We start from the raw sequence: 18,466 nt of genomic DNA, 5'->3' as shown, positions 1-18,466 counted from the left end.
AATTTCTGAGATATGAAGAGCTTACCATCAGGAAGGCTCTGACAAAACCTTCCAGGGGCATTTCCCAGAGACAGGCACACAACCAAGTGGCCAGCAATAAAAACTGAAACGGTTTTACTCTGCTACTGATCCTGTAAGCAGCAGTATCAGTTTTACTGATTTGCTTTCAGAGGATATTATGAGCATAGATAATAGAAACTAGTATTCCTTAATATGTGTTTAGCTAAACAAACAAATCATTAATCTTTTCTTAAATAGGAAGAAATATCCCTTCTAAGTCTTACATTAACATTTACTGGATCCAGCCATTCATATGATTTTTTTTTTTCTGCATGGAATGTTCTTCTTTATGGAGAAAAAATATTTTAATCATTAATGAGGTTAACATATAACCCCCATTCACTTAAGTAATGCTTCTTACCATTCCACTATCCCACATTTGCTTCACAGTGAAAGGGATGTTAATATGGAAAATTCAATTTCTTTGTAAATATTAACCAATGAGCTTCTTAGCAAAGACTGAAAAAAATGTATGTATATATTCTGTCGTTTCCATTTCCTTGGCTTTATTGTTTTTATGTAAATTCTCCCAGGACATTTCAGGTTATATGTCTGGAAGCCCCAGCCACTCAGCAGAGGAAGGGTTGAGAGAATAATGAGAAAAGTGCTGGAAGAATTCACATAAAAGCTTTGGAGACATGAAAATGGAAACAACAGATACTTAAAAGCCTTACTGCTCAAGAAAAAGAAATATCTATCCAGCATGCGCATGTGTGTGCTTTAATATAGCTATCTTTACATACATGGATGGCTATTATTCTTAAGACACTGTACAGAGCTATGAAGGAGCGATATTAGTGTATCTGATAATTTAATATGTTCTCAGGACATTAGGGCAATGAAAGTAAAATAATCCAAGTGACTAAGTGACTTACAAGAACCCAGACATACGTATAAATAGCTCTACACATAGTTGTCTTGCGCTGAGTTTTATATATATTTTTTATGTAAGTGAAAAATAGAACCAATTCCGACATGAAAGTGTGTTTATAAGATCTCCCTGTACTCTTGTGAATGACAACAATTGGAAATACACAGAATTTAGGAGTAGGAAAGAATTTTTAGTTGCTATCCTTGCATGTAAAGATTCCCTCCCCCCCCCAATACTTTTCAAGACACATAATTGTTTAATACTAAGCCCATGGTATAGACTAAGTTTAGTCCTAGTAGTATGCTTGACTTCCTACAAGTACCATAGCATTACATATCAACATGACATTATCCAGGGATTTATTAAGGGATTCTGGTAAGTGGGATCTGAAAGAGCTCATTAAGACACTTCTTAACAGGTACCCTAAAAGGGAGGGTGGGTTCAAACTGCCACAGAAGGTTGAATTTGTGCACTTTGAATAATAAAAGTACTTTGCATGAGTAACTAAGTGTTTTATTGGCTTAAAGAAAAGAATCCCAGAAAAAGATATGTAGACAAATACTCTTACCAGTACATGCTGTGATTTATCAAACCCACCACGACAAAACGGCAAGTGAAACCTCTCTAGAAGGTATCACAAACAACAGCAAGTGATCAAATCACACAGCTTAATACCTTTCCATTCATCACCTGAGTGGTTAACTGACTGTCTGCATGCTCTTATCCCACAGCAAACACAACCTAAAATGCAATAGCTCAAGCAACCTTAAGGTAAAACTGGTTATAGCTCATACACACTTAACTGCAACTGGTTTTGGAGTGCACACATGATGCAGTTAACTTGGCTTATCTGGCAAGAGGGAACTGTGTAAATATCTACTAACTTTACCACTTCTAATCAACTATTAACAGAAGTAGGTGGCACAATTTGCCACTCGATTTTATTTACATCTATAATATTCAAGAGCTATACTCTAGCTTAGGAGCTTTGTTAGTGTAGTCCCGACTCATAGTGTTAAAATAAAAATGCGGTTAGGCAGCGAAGTCTGTCTAACAATTTCCCAAAAATTCCATTTTGGTATAGCTAGACATAATTCCTGGAGTGTTTTCTTAGGTTCTCAGTAATGACCTAAGTCACATAGAGGACTCATTTCAACACACTGATTTTCAAACAATTTTCACTCTAGCACATTATAAAACTGCTGCTTGGTCACTGTATTGGTTATTGAAATCACAGGTCTACCTCATCACAACTGGGCATTGCTATTAACATGGTGATAGGCTACAGTCAGCCTTTGCAGAACTTCCTGTGCTATCCTAACTGGAGCACACAGAGGATTCAGGGGAAATTCGCCCTGTGGAGAAGGACTTGGGTGTGTTGGCCGATGACAAACTTAACATGAGCCAGCAGTGTGTGCTCACAGCCCAGAAAGCCAACCATATCCTAGGCTGCACCAAAAGGAGTGTGACCACCAGGTCAAAGGAGATGATCCTGCCCCTCTGCTCTCGTGAGACCTCACTTGGAGTATTGTGTGCAGTTCTGGTGTCCTCAACATAAAAAGGACATGGAACTGTTGGAACAAGTCCAGAGGAGGGCCATGAGGATGATCAGGGGACTGGAGCACCTCTCGTATGAAGACAGGCTGAGAAAGCTGGGGCTGTTCAGCCTGGAGAAGAGAAGGCTGCGTGGAGACCTCATAGCAGCCTTCCAGTCTCTGAAGGGGGCCTATAAGGATGCTGGGAATGGACTCTTCATTAGGGACTGTAGTGATAGGACAAGGGGTAACAGGTTAAAACAAACAGGAGAAGTTTAGATTGGATATAAGGAAGAAGTTCTTTAAGGGTGGTGAGGCACTGGAATGGGTTGCTCAGAGAAGCTGTGAATGCTCCATCCCTGGTGGTGTTCAAGGCCAGGTTGGACAGAGGCTTGGGTGATATGGTTTAGTGTGAGGTGTCCCTGCCCACGGCAGGGGTGTTGGAACTAGATGATCTTAAGGTCCTTTCCAACCCTAACTATTCTATGATTCTATTAAATCCTCCCACAAATACACCTCTTGTACAGTCTGTGACCCACACTGATGTACAAACTGGTAGGTTCGATACCTTTATTATGCAATTTGATCTGTTCTCATTCCAAAAGCCCACTACAGCCTTGCTAGTTTTTAAACTATGAGAGATTACATTGACAAAAAGTTTTAAGAGCCTCACCGTAAGTTATGGAAGGGGTAATACAGCCCAACAGGTACTGGCTTGACTAATTACCCATCTTCCACAAAGTCTGGTACAGAAGCAGGAAGAAATTCTACAATGGTCCACAAGTTCAGAGTCTTCAACATACATAATATACAGTACAGTAAGTGTGGCAACTTTATGCCTAGCATACAATTTGAGGCAGCTAAACAAAACCTCCTTACAGTTGAAAGTGAGCATTAGTGCCAGAAACCTAGCAGATGATCAAACATCTCTTTCAATGCATTCATTTTTGTAATTTGAAATAACACCTCCTACCTAAGAAAGCACCATTCTGGAGTTCTGTAGTACTAGGTCCTGAGTAGAAAACATCCTAAATGTCTATTAAGGCGAAATAGTATAACCATGTTACAGCCAATACAGCTTCTGAGAGGAAGGAAAATACAATGGAATCCAGACTTTTGGCTACTTTGACCAGTTTTGCTTCAGAACTTATATTCCCTGCCAGGGTGAATTTTACTGGCTCCATAACTAGAGTGAAGAAACTCACTAGGTTCCATAAAACTTCATATGAATCTTTTACTTGACTTCTCAGCTTAGATAAAACAGTGCAGTAATTCATACTAAATCAGGGCTTGCGAAACCGCTCTGCAGTGCTTCACTGAAAAGTAAGTGTTTTCAGGGAGCTGTGGAAATGACTTCCCAGATACCGTGTCTAACAGACACTTTCCATACTTGCTCAACAACTTTTTTTGCCACGTATCTTATCAGTCGAAAGCTCAAATGAAGAAACATTTACTACAGCTTAACACAACAACAGATGAATACTCTCACATTCTCTTTTCTTACCTTAAGGCTTATTTTACAGATTGAAATAAAAATTAGACTTCATTGGGAATAAACACCCTCTGCAACAAAGCAAACAGAACCAAAACCCACAACACAAAAAACACTGTACTCCCATTCACACTGTCAGAGCTACTTGTAAGAAGCACATAGAACAGAGCTTAAACAATACAGTTGCAATTATAAATCTATGCTCTAGCCTATCATACAAAATATGCCATTTTCTCTTCTGCTTTCTTCTTTGCTTTTAATTTAGACAAAACAAAGAGATGACTCTTCAGACTGTGTAATCTGTGTAATCAGACAAGTAATCAGTCTTCAAAATACCTGAAAAATGCTACTTTAAAATATTTCCCCATCCTCCAGTGCGTAAAGTCTCACGCACTCATACATACAATCTATATAACTTTCTTTTATGATATCTTCATAGGTTCCACTTCTTGTTATGAAAAAAAAAATAATAAAGAAACTACATAGTTTACATGGAATGAAATACACATCCAAACACCTAGAACAGCAGGGAAATAGTAAAAGACTCACTAATAAGGGAAGCAAACTCATATACCTCATATACCCCTAGCAAGAGGTAGAAATGGACTTTTAAGGTTTTTCTTATAAAGCAGTAAATTTAAGTAGAAAACACAAAGCTACCTGAAAACCCACTCACCATTCTATCCCCACCATCTCTATGCTGTTACTGTGTCTCCCTGGAGCCTAACCCAACCTTTCCCATCCCTTTTCCCAACATTAACTCTCTCCCTCACCTCCTCAATCTTGCTCAGTATTTACCTCCTAAATATCTCCCCACTATCCTATAGATGTTCATCAGATACAAAACCAATTCTGTACAAACACTTAAACAATGCCTAGAAAACTCAGCATAACTATTGGGTACCAAGAGACTTACTTAGATAGTAACTACAAAATACAAATTCTGATACTTAGCAGTCTCGCTGTTCATAACAAGAAACATACAGCTACACAAGCCACTGCTTAACTAAAACTAAGACTGCTCACACAAAAAAGAGTACTAGTATCTAAAGGCTCAATGAAAATAAGTCACCTGTGAGGGAAAACAAAAACAAAAAAGCCCAAGCCAACCAAAACCAAACCAAACAACCAAACAAAAAACAAAAACAAAACAAAACAAAACAAACACACAAAGCCCCACAAAACCAAACCAAACCAACCAACCAAACAAACAAACAAAATCACCACCAAAACACATTTCTTCAATTTAATTTGATATTACATGGCACCACTCTCAGCAGATCAGTCAACAGATAAACAGATTTCAGTCTTGCAGTGGAAGGTTCTGAAATGCCTTTTGAGAGTGGCTAGGCTCCCAGTTAACAATACAAAACTCAGTGTGGAAAAGAAATTTCTTCAGTGTTGAGCATGAAAAAAAAATTACTGTTTTTAAGTGTTACTGTTTTGTAAAAATTCACTATATGAAACAGAATTGTCTCAGTATTATCCTTATTACTTTAGTTCCTTGAATTTGTCTTCTAATGCTTGTAATGCAAATTTGTCTTCTAGTGCAGAACTCTGCTGATCCTCCAGGTTAGGCTCTATTTTCATTTTATGTCTCTCCATCGCGACTGAAGATTCCAAATGCAACTTCAATATTTAGAAATACATTTGCATGAACCATTTTATTACAGAGATATCAAACTCTGTGAGAAAAAGTGCTGATATTTAGACTTTTCGCCCTAATTTGAGACAAAACCGAATGCTGAAATGTTCAGTTTTTCATAGAACAGAAATTCCATTTTTCAGGCAAGTCTGCAGAGATCCATTAGAACACACAAGCCATCTCCCTTCACATGCAAGAGTATTCACATGCAAGAGTATTCCATATACCATACTACCCAGTGTTTCTTCTAGTCTGGTTAGATTTCTGCAACTTGGTTTTGTGAGTTTCCTGGTGCTGCAAATGAGATTATTTCATTTATTTCAAGTGAAACATACAGAGACATTCACAGGACATAAACCCATATACTTTATCCAATAAAGAACACTAACGTGGAAGACTTATGAGAAGTTTTCTGGTGAACAGGGAAATTTCTCCTCTTTATGACATGAAGCATATACTCCAGAAATATTCCTCGCTAAAATAGAACTGGTTTTTTCCTTTATGCCACTGAACTCAAGAGATGCTGGATTAAACATAACTGAGAGGCCAAAGTATGTAATATGTACTCACACTTTGAGCAACCTGGTCTAGTGGAAAGTGTCCCTACCCATGGCAGGGTGTTGGAACTCGATGAGCTTTAAAGTAGTTTCCAGCTCCAACCAGTCTGTGATTCTGTGTTCCAACCACCTCATGTTTCTGTCACTTAAGTGTGTAAGTAACATGCCCCAAAGTGTTGCATGCAACTGCAGGTAACTGAAAAGTTTGCATATTCTATCTTCTCTTCAATATGTATGAGTTTATAATATGCTTTAGAATATATGGGGACAAGGCAGGTAATCGGTAATTTGTTAACAATACAATAAATTTCTAGCCACTTCTAGCCTATTACAAGTTTATCACTCCAGAAATATTTAATAGAAATCTTGAAAGAGATTTTTTTCAAGAGGAACACTTTCATTATTTGAATGATACCTAGAAATATAAATTTGCAGCCATGGAGAGGTTATTACAAGCTCCATAGACCAGAAGGGCACAGAACACTACTGCACACCTAGTTCAGTGCAGCCCAGTTCAGGTGACTGCCTCCTCCCTTGGGCACTGCTGCAGGAGTAACCAGGAGCTCACTGGGTCTCTCTGCTCCCTCCGTACGTGTGGAGTGTCCACGTTTATAACCCGGGGGGCTTGTGGAGTCCCAGAGGGGCAGACAGAAGCTCCCAGAGGCCCTGCTGCCCCCCTGCTGCTGCTTCATCCCCTCAGGAGCACAGAGGGCACCTGTGTAAGATTCTAGAAGCTCTGCTGCCTGTTGCCTACTGTGAGGCAGGGTTGTCATGGGGATGAGGAAGGACACAAAGGACCTGTCTCCCAGCCAAGCAGAAGCCCTGGACTTAATGGACATGAGAGAAGCAGCCAGAAATGGTCCCTCCAACAGGTAGGCCAACCTCCTGTGAGCTATACACAATACCAATAGCTCACAGTGTAAAACTGGCCTGGGAGAAGGGGTGACCTTTCCTGGCTGTAGAGAGGAATAGTTATGGTGCATGTCTGCCATGATGTCTGTGTGGTAAACCCTGTATGTGTCAGCACCCAGAAGGCCCTGGTGAGTGTTAGCCATTATATCTACATCAACCAGAGGACTAGAACAGGTGCGGGGGGAGGTCAGGTACCCTGAGGAGCTGTTAATGAACTACAAAGCCATTCGTTGGTACATCAAGAGGGTGAGCCCAGCTGTGTGGGCATAGCGGGATTGTACCATGGCAGGGTGCTGAGCCGGGGGCAGTACTGGGGGCAACTCAGTGCCACAAGATGCTCTGTCATGGCTGCCTTCCAGGGACGGGGCATACCACAGAAATCAGGAAATGTCCCCAAAATGTAGGGTAGGGGATGTTTGCTCCTGAAGAGCTGTGGGCTTTTTAAAGGGCATTTACAGATATCATTCTAAAGTTTATTCTAAGGCTCTTAGCGGTTTCGTTTGACTTCCTTAACTTAGTCCTACCTCGTTTTTAACGCTTTAATTCGGTTCAACTTTCCCGGTTTTCCCTGAGGGCTTAGAGAGGTTCAGGTCTCCTTTAACCGAGACTCAAACCGCAACAGATTGACATCTGACTGAGCCAACAGAGTTACAAATCTCCTCCTTCCCCGGCTCGGATTGGCCCCAGTTCCGGGGGGGAGGCAGGACCTCTGCTCAAACGGTTGGCGCGAGGGCTGTTCGGCTTGCTCGCCATGGAGGCCGTATTGGAGCAGGTGGAGCAGCTGCCCGCACTCCTGGCCGGCTCCCGCTCCGCGCTGGTGCGGGACTGGGACTCTCTGACCCTGGCCCGAGCTCTAGAGTGGGCCCGGTATTTCCAGCATGTCCACGATCGCTTCGGCACCAGGCCTCGGCTCCGGGAGCTCCTCGGGCGGCGGCTGCGGCGGGCTCAGCCGAGCCCTCCGCTTGGCTTCCCGCACCTGGGCCGCTGCCCACAGCTGCTGGGCCTGGCGCTGCTGGAGAACCGCGCTCTGCCGCCCACCGCCTGTCGCTGCCTGCTCCATAGCTTGCTGCAGCTTCCTGGTGGGGAGGCCGGCCCCGAACCCCACAGCCTGGCACTCCTCGCCCGCCGGAAAGCCGCCTCCCGGTTGCTGGCGCTGCTCAGCGGTCCGCCGCGGCCCGCCGCGGATATGGAGCCGCAGCTGCAAGCAGAGGCGCAGTTGCTGCTAGGCCGGCTGCGGGAGGAGGGGCAGGAGTCCGAGCCTGCTGGGGAGTCCGCGGGGCCGCCGCTCTGGCTGTCGGCTGTGCTGGAGCAGCTCCCCATGCCACGGGCCTTTGAAGTGGTGGCGGCGGCGCTGCTGGGGCAGGGGAACGGCGCTGACCGGGCTGAAGACGGGGATCTGGCTGGGAATAGCCTAGAAGGAAATTGGGCGAGTGCCATAGGAGACAAATGCGTTGTCGGACCCCTGCTTTCCTGGCTGCTGGGGAACCAGGAGAGGTTCTCTGCCTTCTGCCTTTTCCTCCCAGGATCCCTTCTTGCTTCCCTAGTTGGTCACTATTCCCAGTTAAGCAGACCTTATTTGGACCTCTTAATCGGCTGCGCAAGCCATTTGCTCTATGACCCCTTGCAAGGACGGTGGGTTATTAATTGTCCTAGCAAAGCTGCTTTGTCCTGGGAACAGTTGAGGGAGCGCTTCACCTGCCTTTGTCAGGGATCTGCAGTACTCAAGGGACAGACACAGGCTGCTGTGAAACTCCTGAAAGCACAAGATGGGGACTTTCAAGTCCGTGGCCTAAGTGTGTGGACCGACTTACTTATGGAAGTAGAGGAATGTCTGAGGAAAGATGCAGAATGCTTATGCCTGAATGCAAAAGCAATATGAACACTTCTAAGATACAGGAAGTCTGCTTAACTGTTTAATATAAAACAAGAAAACTGTACCTCTCTATGGGTTGAAAGCCAAGCATTGTTGTGACTGCTGATCTTGCGTTCCTGACTGCATGTGAACTCTCTCAGGGAAGCTTGGTACTTTCTTGTAATTTTGCTGTTAATTCTGGTCACCACAGGAAATGTCTTCCTTTTCAGTACTTGCTGCTCACCTAATAAAATTAAAATGCTTTCGTTTTCATATATTGAAGAGTTTTCTGTTTAGAAAATAGTTGAGATATGGTCATGGTAGTTGTCCCTAGCTGATGGAGGCTGACGAAAATCTCAAAGGGAAGGCGGAGTTTGAAATGTGAAAACCCCTAATTAAAGGTTAATTTAGTTGTGGTTGCCTTCATTGGGCTGTCTGCTGTGGTGGCCAGCTCTTGCATTTGACTTAGCCCCTTGGTATAAGTGGAGGTGAGGAGGAGTCAACTGGAAAGCTTATTGAAAAGTTATAAAGTTAGAAGGCTGTAGTCATTGCTGTATTATATGATAATATGCAAGTAATTTCCTAAGAAAGCTGCTGTAAAATGTAGGGTGTGCTGTGTGTTTTTCTTCCCTTTTCCATAGCCTGTTACAGTACTTCCGTTTTGGGTTTTTTTTTGTTACAGAAAAGTGAGTGGACAGCAAACTTTATTAGATTGTTTTCTCCATTATTTTATGTTTACTGAGTGTGAGCAGAGCTTGATCAGGGTAGTTTCTATGTTATCAATTTGAAAGGAGTATTGTAACGCAGAGGTAACGTTTTCATGTGTCTTTAGCGCCGTATGAACAAAATTGAACACTGTGATAAAAGAATAGTTGATGAAGATGGGGAAAATGTATGTAAATATTGAAAAAAGAAGTCTTAATTAATCTTTTGTGTGGAGTACCTATCAGATTTCCTGTGGCCCATATTCCTTTAGTTTCAAGATCAGTTGAGACATCTTCTGTTCCTGAAGTTCCTTTAAGAGGGGTTAAAAGGTGCTTTGCTTCTGCTTAGAAATTTAAAAAAGCAAATGACATTGAAAAGTATAAACTGGATTGAAGCTCGTTAGAATAATAGTCTGTATTGCAACATAAAATAGTATATACAGCTATGGCAGGTATTTCTGCAAAACTAGAGTGGGAAGGATTTTGTGATTTTTTTCGAATGGAAACAATTAGTATAAGGGGATGAACATTGTTTATCTGGGAGAAGAAAAGGCCAATTCTAACATGTATGGAAATAATTAAAGTCATAAATAAGTTCTTATTCCTTCCCCTCTTCTAAAACAAAAGAGATACTCAAGGGTAACACTTTAGATAGAAGAACATGCTGTTAATCTCCCATCAAAAATACGGCTGTTTGCTTTGGATTCCTTGCTACATCATGTCAGTGAGGTGATGAAGTTACAGAGCTCTGCAGATGAACTCATTCTAAAAGCTACAGCTGTGTCAGTTGTCTTGCTCTTTCTTGAACAGGGTTGTCCCCCACCTCTGCAGCTTGTGGTGGTCAGCCTTAAAAAACAGCACCGTGGCAGCAGACTTCAGGATTGAGTCAGTATTTTTGTGGTATCAAAAGAAATATGAATGCTGTCTATAGGTGTTGAAAACTGCCCTGAAGTATAAAGCATGACATTTGAATTTGGGTTGTCTAGCCACAGGTCCCTGCGTTATGTAGTTTTGGCATTTGGTATGGAAACTCTGCATTTGAGCTTGCTCTTAATGCTTTTAACAGGCATAACATTTTCTGTCTCAGAATACTTTTTGCTATCAGAGGTTCCTGGTGAATGATATACCCAAAGGCACTAGTCAAAATCATTCCTTTCTCCCTGGCTGTGTTAAGATTGAATTTCAGATATTGCAGTAACATTACAAATGTTACAGTAACAGAACAAACCTTATCAGCGCTTCTTCTTTGTGGGGATCTAATGAGGAAAACTGGGTAGAAGCTGCTGGCGTTCCTTCTAGTAAGGGATAATTCATCACAACTCTGTAAAAACTTACTTTTCCCAGGTACTTGAGTGTCTGTGACAAATTACAATGAGAACTAAACCTTGGTTTTGCTTGTCAGGCTAGATATGTTTCCTAATGTACTCAGCATGTTGACTGTGATTTAAGTCTCTTAGCAGCTTGTAATTATTTCTGGGATAAATCTCATGCTTGCAGGGAGGTTGCACTGGCACTCTTTCACGTCTTGCTTTTAATAAACTTAAGCTTTCTTTTACAAATTCAGTTCATGAGCACGGATGTCTTCTTTCCAATATTATTAAACACCTTTTATTAGCTAATGTAACTACAGAATCTTCTACTGGAATAGTTAGGAGGTAATAGGTTCTTCAGTGTGACTTTATTAAGAAATTAAAGAAATAATCAGGGAGGGGCAGGCAAGAGGTGGGCCAGCGTAGACCAAACATGCTTTATTTCCAATTCTATCTCCCTTACAGGAAACTGAAGAGTAAAAGGTAGTTTAGCCTCCCTGAGGCAGAAGCACCTGCTTATAGGAATTTCATAAAAACATTCCAATCTATCCAGAGGTGCCAGATCCACGATTACCAAATTCCAAAATCCATATGGCATTTATTGAAATAACTACATCAGTCCACATGCCTGTTATTTCAGCATGCTGGTTGAGTTTGCCAGGTAGCTGTGCAAATGACAACCAGAATTGTTTGGAACTCAATTTTTAATAGAAGTGTTAACAGAAAAGGAAGAAGTGTGATGTCTGTAACTTCCTTTCTCTTCAGCTCATATTTGCATGCTGAGGTTTGCAGCCCAAATTTGAAAACTCTTGACTTATACCATCTCAACTGTCATTTGAAGGAAGATGTTAGAAATGACGGACTACAGCCTCTTCACCTATCACCTTCTTCCCTTGGTACTAATAAAGAGAAGCAGATCTCTGTTTGCTCTATTAAAATAATGATTAACAGTTTTAACCCTGTTTCAGAAGATTGGTCAGGATTGTGAAGTGAATCAGGAGGATTTTACTTGCTAAGATGGGTATATTTTGCCCTTTTTTTTTTTTTTTTTTAGTAATAAAGGAAAAGATTTTATCTTTTTTGCAAACAGTACCATAACTCTCTGCAAGTGATATGCTAGGAGATGTCAGGGTACTAAGGTGCTTTTTTCCTATTTCTTCTGTGAAGTTCTCTTACTTTGTAATAACCTTATTAAGCTAAATATAGAAGAAAACTAATTGTGTGTTCTAATACTAATTTTCAGTATGTGTCTAGATACTTGAATAAGGATAAATGATGAAGAAAAAATTAATCATTTAGAAAAATAAGAAGATTGGTACTGTTCAGATGAATATATGATCCCCATTGTGACTGAAGACACATGTGAAAATCAGAATGTCGAGCCAAAATGTTAAGTCTGTTAAGGTATTAAAATGAATTCTTGTTTTGCATGCCAGGTTTCTTTCCCTCACCTGCTAGCTAAGTGAATAAGGATCAAATGTTCTTGGTTTTCAGTGACAACGAGTGATTTTTATTTATTTTATTTTTGAGTGACTCTTTTTAGATGATAAAAACAGAGTAATACTTTGATCACATGGCAGTAGTATTTCCAGGTGCTGTTTAACTAGAAAGCTAATTGAAATTGTTTGGCCTACAAGGATGCTGGAGAGGAACTTTTCATCAGGAACTGCAGCAATAGGACAAGGGGTGATGGGTTAAAACTTAAATGGAGGAAGTTCAGATTAGATATAAGGAAGAAGTTCTTTACTTCTGGATGAGGCACTGGAACAGGTTGCCCAAAGAAGTGGTAAATGCTCTTTCTGGCAGTGTTCAAGAGCAGGTTGGACAGAGCCTTGGGTGACATGGTCTGGTGTAAGGTGTCCCTGCCCATGGCAGGGAATTGGAAACCAGATGATCTTAAGGTCCTTTCCAATGCAAACCATTTTATGATTCTATGATTTTAGTTTATTTTCTGCTGTTTCTGAAAAATGGAATATTTAAAGCTAAATTCTAATTCTTGTGACCAGTCTGGATGAATGACCTGTTACAGAGTACCTGTGAAGGCCTCCACACCACTGCCATGCAGAATACAGCATAGAACATGGCATGAAAATCATTTGCTTGAGAAGCTTATGTAGTTTGATGGGTGGAGTTAGAGAAAAATAAATCAAATGGAAGTGGAGATGGTGAGGAGAAAAGGCAGAAAACTGCTGCCTTGTGGAGGCCCTGGAGAAAGGGTAGATTTCCCATTCACCAAAACTGAGCCTTTGCTGCAGCTGGGGACAGCACTTAGTTTGTGCATGTTGTGATTAAAAAAAAAAAACAAAACAAAAAAAAAAAAACAAACAACAAAAACCAAAAAAAACCTGTCCAAGATACTTGATTAGATGTTGGCTCCTCTGCTAAAGCACTCAGCCTCTGTGTTCCCTGATGACCACTGCGATCAATGGTTTAACAGGCAGGAATATTAGGGTTGTGAATGGGAAATGTAATTGTGTGTGCAGGGTAGGAAATGGTGCTTATTTAAATAGGGGCTGCTCTGACAGAGATGAGAGCACGAGAACAAATATCCTATCTTCCCTCAAATAGACTTGAATCACTAGTGTGGTCGGGAAAAGTAGCTTTTAATCAGTTAATAATTAATAGAAATCCCTTTCAGAAGCTTTTTGCTCTCAGTATTTTATCTGTCTCATGAGGGATGAAACATAATTTTGACCAAATGCAGCTATTAGTCAGTTATGTGCCTGTCCTGAATTTCAGATTAAGATGACAACCTCACAGCAAATGCTTTTGTTCTCCCTTACCTATATACTTCTTTAAAGATTTCAGAAAAAGAGGTATCTGTAGCAGTGAACTACATTCATTACCAGAGATAAACACATAGTTAATGTGCATTCTCTTTTACAGCTTTTCAGAGTAGCCACAATAGGCTGGTTAACATAGCTACTGCTTCAACACTCAAGTCATTTATGTACCAACATCACTTTAATTCCTTGTGTGCCAGTACCTAGAAATCACTGATACTACCTCCCTATTTAGTTATATCCTAGTAGCTTTTCATTGGGTAAGTTCTTTCACAAGTAGAGATCTTTGTCCCTAGAGCTTCAATTAGAGTGCTTGGCATTTTATTTAGTGTTTTGAATCGTCTCTGCTACCACAGAGGGTGGCAGCAGAGTCTCTCTGCACAGATGGCCCTGGACTTCTGATCCTGGGGGGAATCCAAGCTCATGGGCTCTTTCTTGAGGCAGAAGAGATGCAGAGAGTAAATACCCACTGTTGTGCTACCCACTCAGAAGTTTTTTGAAAACTCTTGTTGAGAGTCTATTTTGTCCCTGCAATTCTGATTTTACCAGCTCTTTAATGCAGGATCAGGTAATAATATAAGCTGTACCTCCTGTCTCTATCCAGAGACCTGTTTTATTAATAATATTAGATATTCAGCTCTTAAATTCCTTTTCTATTACATGATAAATTCCTGTAGTATTATGTGATCAATTTACTGTAACCCCTAACTAGGACATTTTACCAGAAATGATAGCAGTGTGCACTAAGCAGAGAATATAGCAATCAAATTCTGATTTTCGTCTTGAAATGCACCTTCGTATTATATTTCTCCCTCTGGGAAGAAAGTCCAGGATGAATGCTCAGACATAGGCTATTCATAGCATGTAGCTCACAGAGGCTAATCCCAGCATCTGATAAAGCGTTATTTAAGTTTTTGGCAGTCACCATGAGTTTTAAATCCCACCACAAAGATTCAGTTTGAATGTTTTCCTAGGGATCATTTCCAGAAATGAAATGATATGAACTGCTTTTACCTGTACATTTGTATCTGTGTTCCACTTGTGGCATGTTAGGCTTTATGACTGAGCAGGAAATCATAGTTGTAGTCTTGAGTTTCTGTACATAGTCTTTCTCAGCATAAATGTAGCAATAGAAGAAAAAGATTATATGCTGTCTATTGTGTATGAGAAAAATTACATCCTCAATTACAACACAAGACTTACTGTTATATGATCCAATTGTCAACTAAATGTGTAGAGAAGTACTTGATTTTAATGGTGAATGAGTGGGAAGAATTATGTGGTTTTATTTGTTTTCCTCTCTAGGAGGAGATAATGAATCCTCTTGAAATACCATCAGGGTAAAATATAAATGCAGCTGCTGTTTCCAATACTTACAGGCAGTGAAGTCATTAATATTTACTTATTAATGTGAAGGAGCTAGGTAAGAACAATTGATTTCTTCTGGGAATTAATTGGACATGATCAATCCCTAAAACAAGCATGACAACAAGGTCATTCATCAGCTGCTTAATGTTGCAATACCCAAACCTTGCCCTTTCAGCCAGGGAAAGATGCCATGCCCTGGGGAAAAGGCTTTTAAATCATTATGCTATTGACAAGAAATTGTGTACCTTTGCCTCTTGCAGCCTCATCATTCTTAATGCTGAGGTGAAAGTTGCTGAGTTCAGGTATTTTATAATTTGCCTTGTAAACGGTATCTCTTTTCAAGCTAAAGTTGATTTTATGTAGTAGAAATCTAATGTGTGAGGAAAGCTAAATTTAACAGTCAAGTGTGACAGCTGATTGGGCTGGCCCACATGTTTGAGAAACATGGCCAGGTTTTGTGTTCTGCCCAAGCAGTTGTGTTCATAACTTCTCAGGGTTGGTGGTGCTCATGAAGATATGCTTAGCATTCTGTTGAGTTTCCTGTTGGGGTGGAGGAAAGGTTTTTATCTGAAACTAAGGGTCTTGACAAGCTACACAGGGATCTTTAGGCATTGGAAGTGATAAGCAATAAAAAATCTTCTAATTAATGATAAGCAATAAAAAATCTAATTAATGTCTAGATCTATTTTTTACTCACTCTTGAGTAAGATGATGTTTTATGCTGGCTTCTACCAATGAAATAATCTGACCCATCATTTGTTTATTTACTTCAGGTTAGTCTGAGCACTGAATTTACTTCCAGTTTGTGTAAGTCTTTTTGTCTTTTTGCTTACAGGTTTGCTTTCCCCCAAATGCACAAGCATTTTTCCTTTTCTTCCTCATAAACATGCACAACAATCTGTTTGGGTTGAAAGATAGTATACCTTAGAGGAATGACAGCGTGACCCTAGTGCAGAAAATAATTTCCATGTGAAACTAGAATTTCTGCTATTGCAATAGTCAAATATTTTGCTTTAGTTTAAAAAGAATTTTATAACCAGTTATTGCATGAGCCAAAATTCAACAAGGTGTCAAAAACCCCACAACTTCTATTAATCTTCCAAGCTATCATTTAACCTCACAAGCAGAGATGAGATCCAGCAGCAAGAAAAAATCTTGAAGCAGTTAAAGCTTCAGTTTTGTGTAATGTTAGTATTATCAACTTAATGAAATTATTTACGAACACTTTTTGTGATTTTATTTTTTTTATTATTCCCCCCCCCCCCCCCCATTGACTGCTTGCAGTCTTTTGCAGGGATTTGATGTGTTCCTAAAATGTCCAGGATGCTGGATGAGGCGGTGATGCAGTGCAGAGCTGAGATGAGCAGGAATACGGTCCTCCTGTTAGTACCCTGTAGTGTTTTGATGGTTTTTGTTTGGCGTTTTTAAGTGTAAGTTTTTGCTGTGAGAGACAAAGAGCCTGGCTCTGCTTGCAGCAGCAGGCGTGCAAACTCCAGAGGTGGCACAGAGGGCAGGTCTAAACAGGACACGTCATCATTCGTCTTGCAAATGTTATTTACCTTAAATGCCCAAGGAGATAGGTACAGCTGGAGAAATGATTTACATTGCCAGAGGAGTTCTGCTGCTGTTCCTGGAGCCAACGTGCTGCTCTTGTTTCAGAGTAAACAAACGTTGAAGCATGTGGTAGGACAGTGCGTGATGTGTGAGTTTTTTTGCTTTGAATTCACAGAGTTGTGGAAGTACTATTGAGTGCAAGCTGCTGTCATCTTGCCTTCACCCATTGTTGTTTCACAGTCGTCTTTCTGATTTGACAAAAAGCCCTGGTTTATCTACACACCAGGACGTCTCACCCAAATAAGTGGTTGGGTACTGTGCTAGCACATGCCCTGAAATTCTGCAGTTGCTGCTTGTTGCACCTCGTGGCCCTGATCTTCTGTAAGTGCTGAGTGTAACATAGAGCACATGGCTCCTCAAGATGAAATTTGTTGTAACGTTTTGAAGCTATCATTTCTTTAGGACTATTGGAGTCCCTCCAGTAAAAGTGAGAAGTTTTATCTAGCTCAGATTTAATAGTGCTTCCTTTGGAATGTCATTGGATTTCTGTGGCTGACTGTGATTGAGCAAGATAAAGCATAAATTTTGATGTGAAATGTAACAGACGTTGCCAGCAAAGCAGAAAGGAATGCTGCACTTGTGTTTGAAAGACCATACAAACATGTAGGGCAGGGGTTCCAAAGTAAGGAATTTATACTGTGAACAAATAGTTGTTTCTTTTAAGTAACTGAGGAATGATTCATGAGATATTAGCTCTGGTAACATAAAACTTATCTTCACACCTTCTGTCTTAGTTCAGTTTTCTAAAACTCTCTCCCTAAGTTTCTACATATGACAGCTTTTATACCTGTTCATTTTGTGAAGAGGAAAAATGGCATAAATCATTCCTTGCCTGTGTTCTCAGTAATGTCAAAACCATGTGTTGCTGACACTGCCAGTTCAAGACTGTTGTTGGAAACATGAAACAGATTGCAAAGGACTAACAGGAGCAATTTACAGAAGGTGCATTATCCAACCATAGACATGGGCATGCTCCACTCGTCTGTGGACATCTGGTTGAATCTGGAATTATTGCAGTAACTTCAGGTAACTGTGAGAATGCACTAGCCACTAATTACAGCGGGAGAACCTGGACCCTGTGCACTGCACTGACAAATTGCTCCCAGTGGTATTTAAGCTATTTTGCTGCTGTCATAGCCTGTAGCAAAGTCAGGATATTTGAAAAGAGTATGGTGTCTGCAACCTATTAAAGATATTATATCCCTATTTATAGTCCAGTTCCACGAATAGAAAATTCCAACAGAAGAACATTTACTGTAGAAATTTTGGAATACGGGTCTTTTAAAGGCAATCGTGTTTAGTTTATAGGCCAGGTATTTAGAAAAAAAGGCAATTAAAACCACCTTGCTCATTAACCTTTCCGTTCATTATAGAGCACTTTTAAACACAAGAAAGTGATTGCATTTTTATTTGTAATGCTTCAGTGAACTGGCCTTCTTTTCTGTGTATGTGTGCTTTGTATTAAAGCACAACTTCTAAACTCTTGCATGTGGTTTTGTTCTACCACGCTTTAACTGATGTGATGATCTCTTAAACTCGTTGAGCTCGTGGAATCCAGTTGCCCTTTGGCATGAGATTTGTTAAGTTCTTTTTACATTTGCTTTGCAGAAGTATAATACCAGAAATACATGGCATAACTGCATCACTAAGATTATGGCTAATTTGTGGTGACTGAGGAGACTCAGCAAATGATAAACAACATCAAATCAAGGCCCTGATTGATATAAGGCATAATTTGACTTCTGCATTATAAATTGGAAGAA

At 40.5% G+C, this 18,466-nt stretch overlaps 2 protein-coding genes across 2 annotated transcripts in view; one reads left to right on the top strand and one right to left on the bottom strand.

The window, feature by feature from the left end:
- GAS2 (growth arrest specific 2) overlaps positions 1–6,587 on the bottom strand; it is a 109,222-nt gene extending 102,635 nt beyond the window's left edge. The window contains exon 1 of the mRNA XM_061355039.1: positions 6,479–6,587. The gene's annotated coding sequence lies outside the window, so the exon portion shown is untranslated. The remainder of the gene's footprint in view (positions 1–6,478) is intronic.
- A 1,186-nt stretch (positions 6,588–7,773) lies between these two features.
- On the top strand, positions 7,774–9,197 carry FANCF (FA complementation group F). Its single transcript, XM_061354998.1, has one exon. It carries the CDS (start codon positions 7,824–7,826, stop codon positions 8,949–8,951), a length of 1,128 nt encoding a protein of 375 aa, XP_061210982.1. The 5' UTR covers positions 7,774–7,823; the 3' UTR covers positions 8,952–9,197.
- The last annotated feature ends 9,269 nt before the right edge of the window (positions 9,198–18,466 follow it).

The sequence above is a fragment of the Neopsephotus bourkii genome, unplaced genomic scaffold (assembly GCF_033783945.1).
Source record: "Neopsephotus bourkii isolate Nb327-2 ecotype Australia unplaced genomic scaffold, CSIRO-AGI_Nbou_v1 NB_768, whole genome shotgun sequence".
Classification (NCBI taxonomy): Eukaryota; Metazoa; Chordata; class Aves; order Psittaciformes; family Psittacidae; genus Neopsephotus; species Neopsephotus bourkii.
Note: the sequence above shows the minus strand (reverse complement) of the source record. Positions and strands in the feature narration are given on the sequence as shown.

Coding starts and splice junctions, on each gene's coding strand:
- FANCF (XM_061354998.1), top strand. CDS start 7,824: ATGGAGGCCGTATTGGAGCAGGTGGAGCAGCTGCCCGCACTCCTGGCC.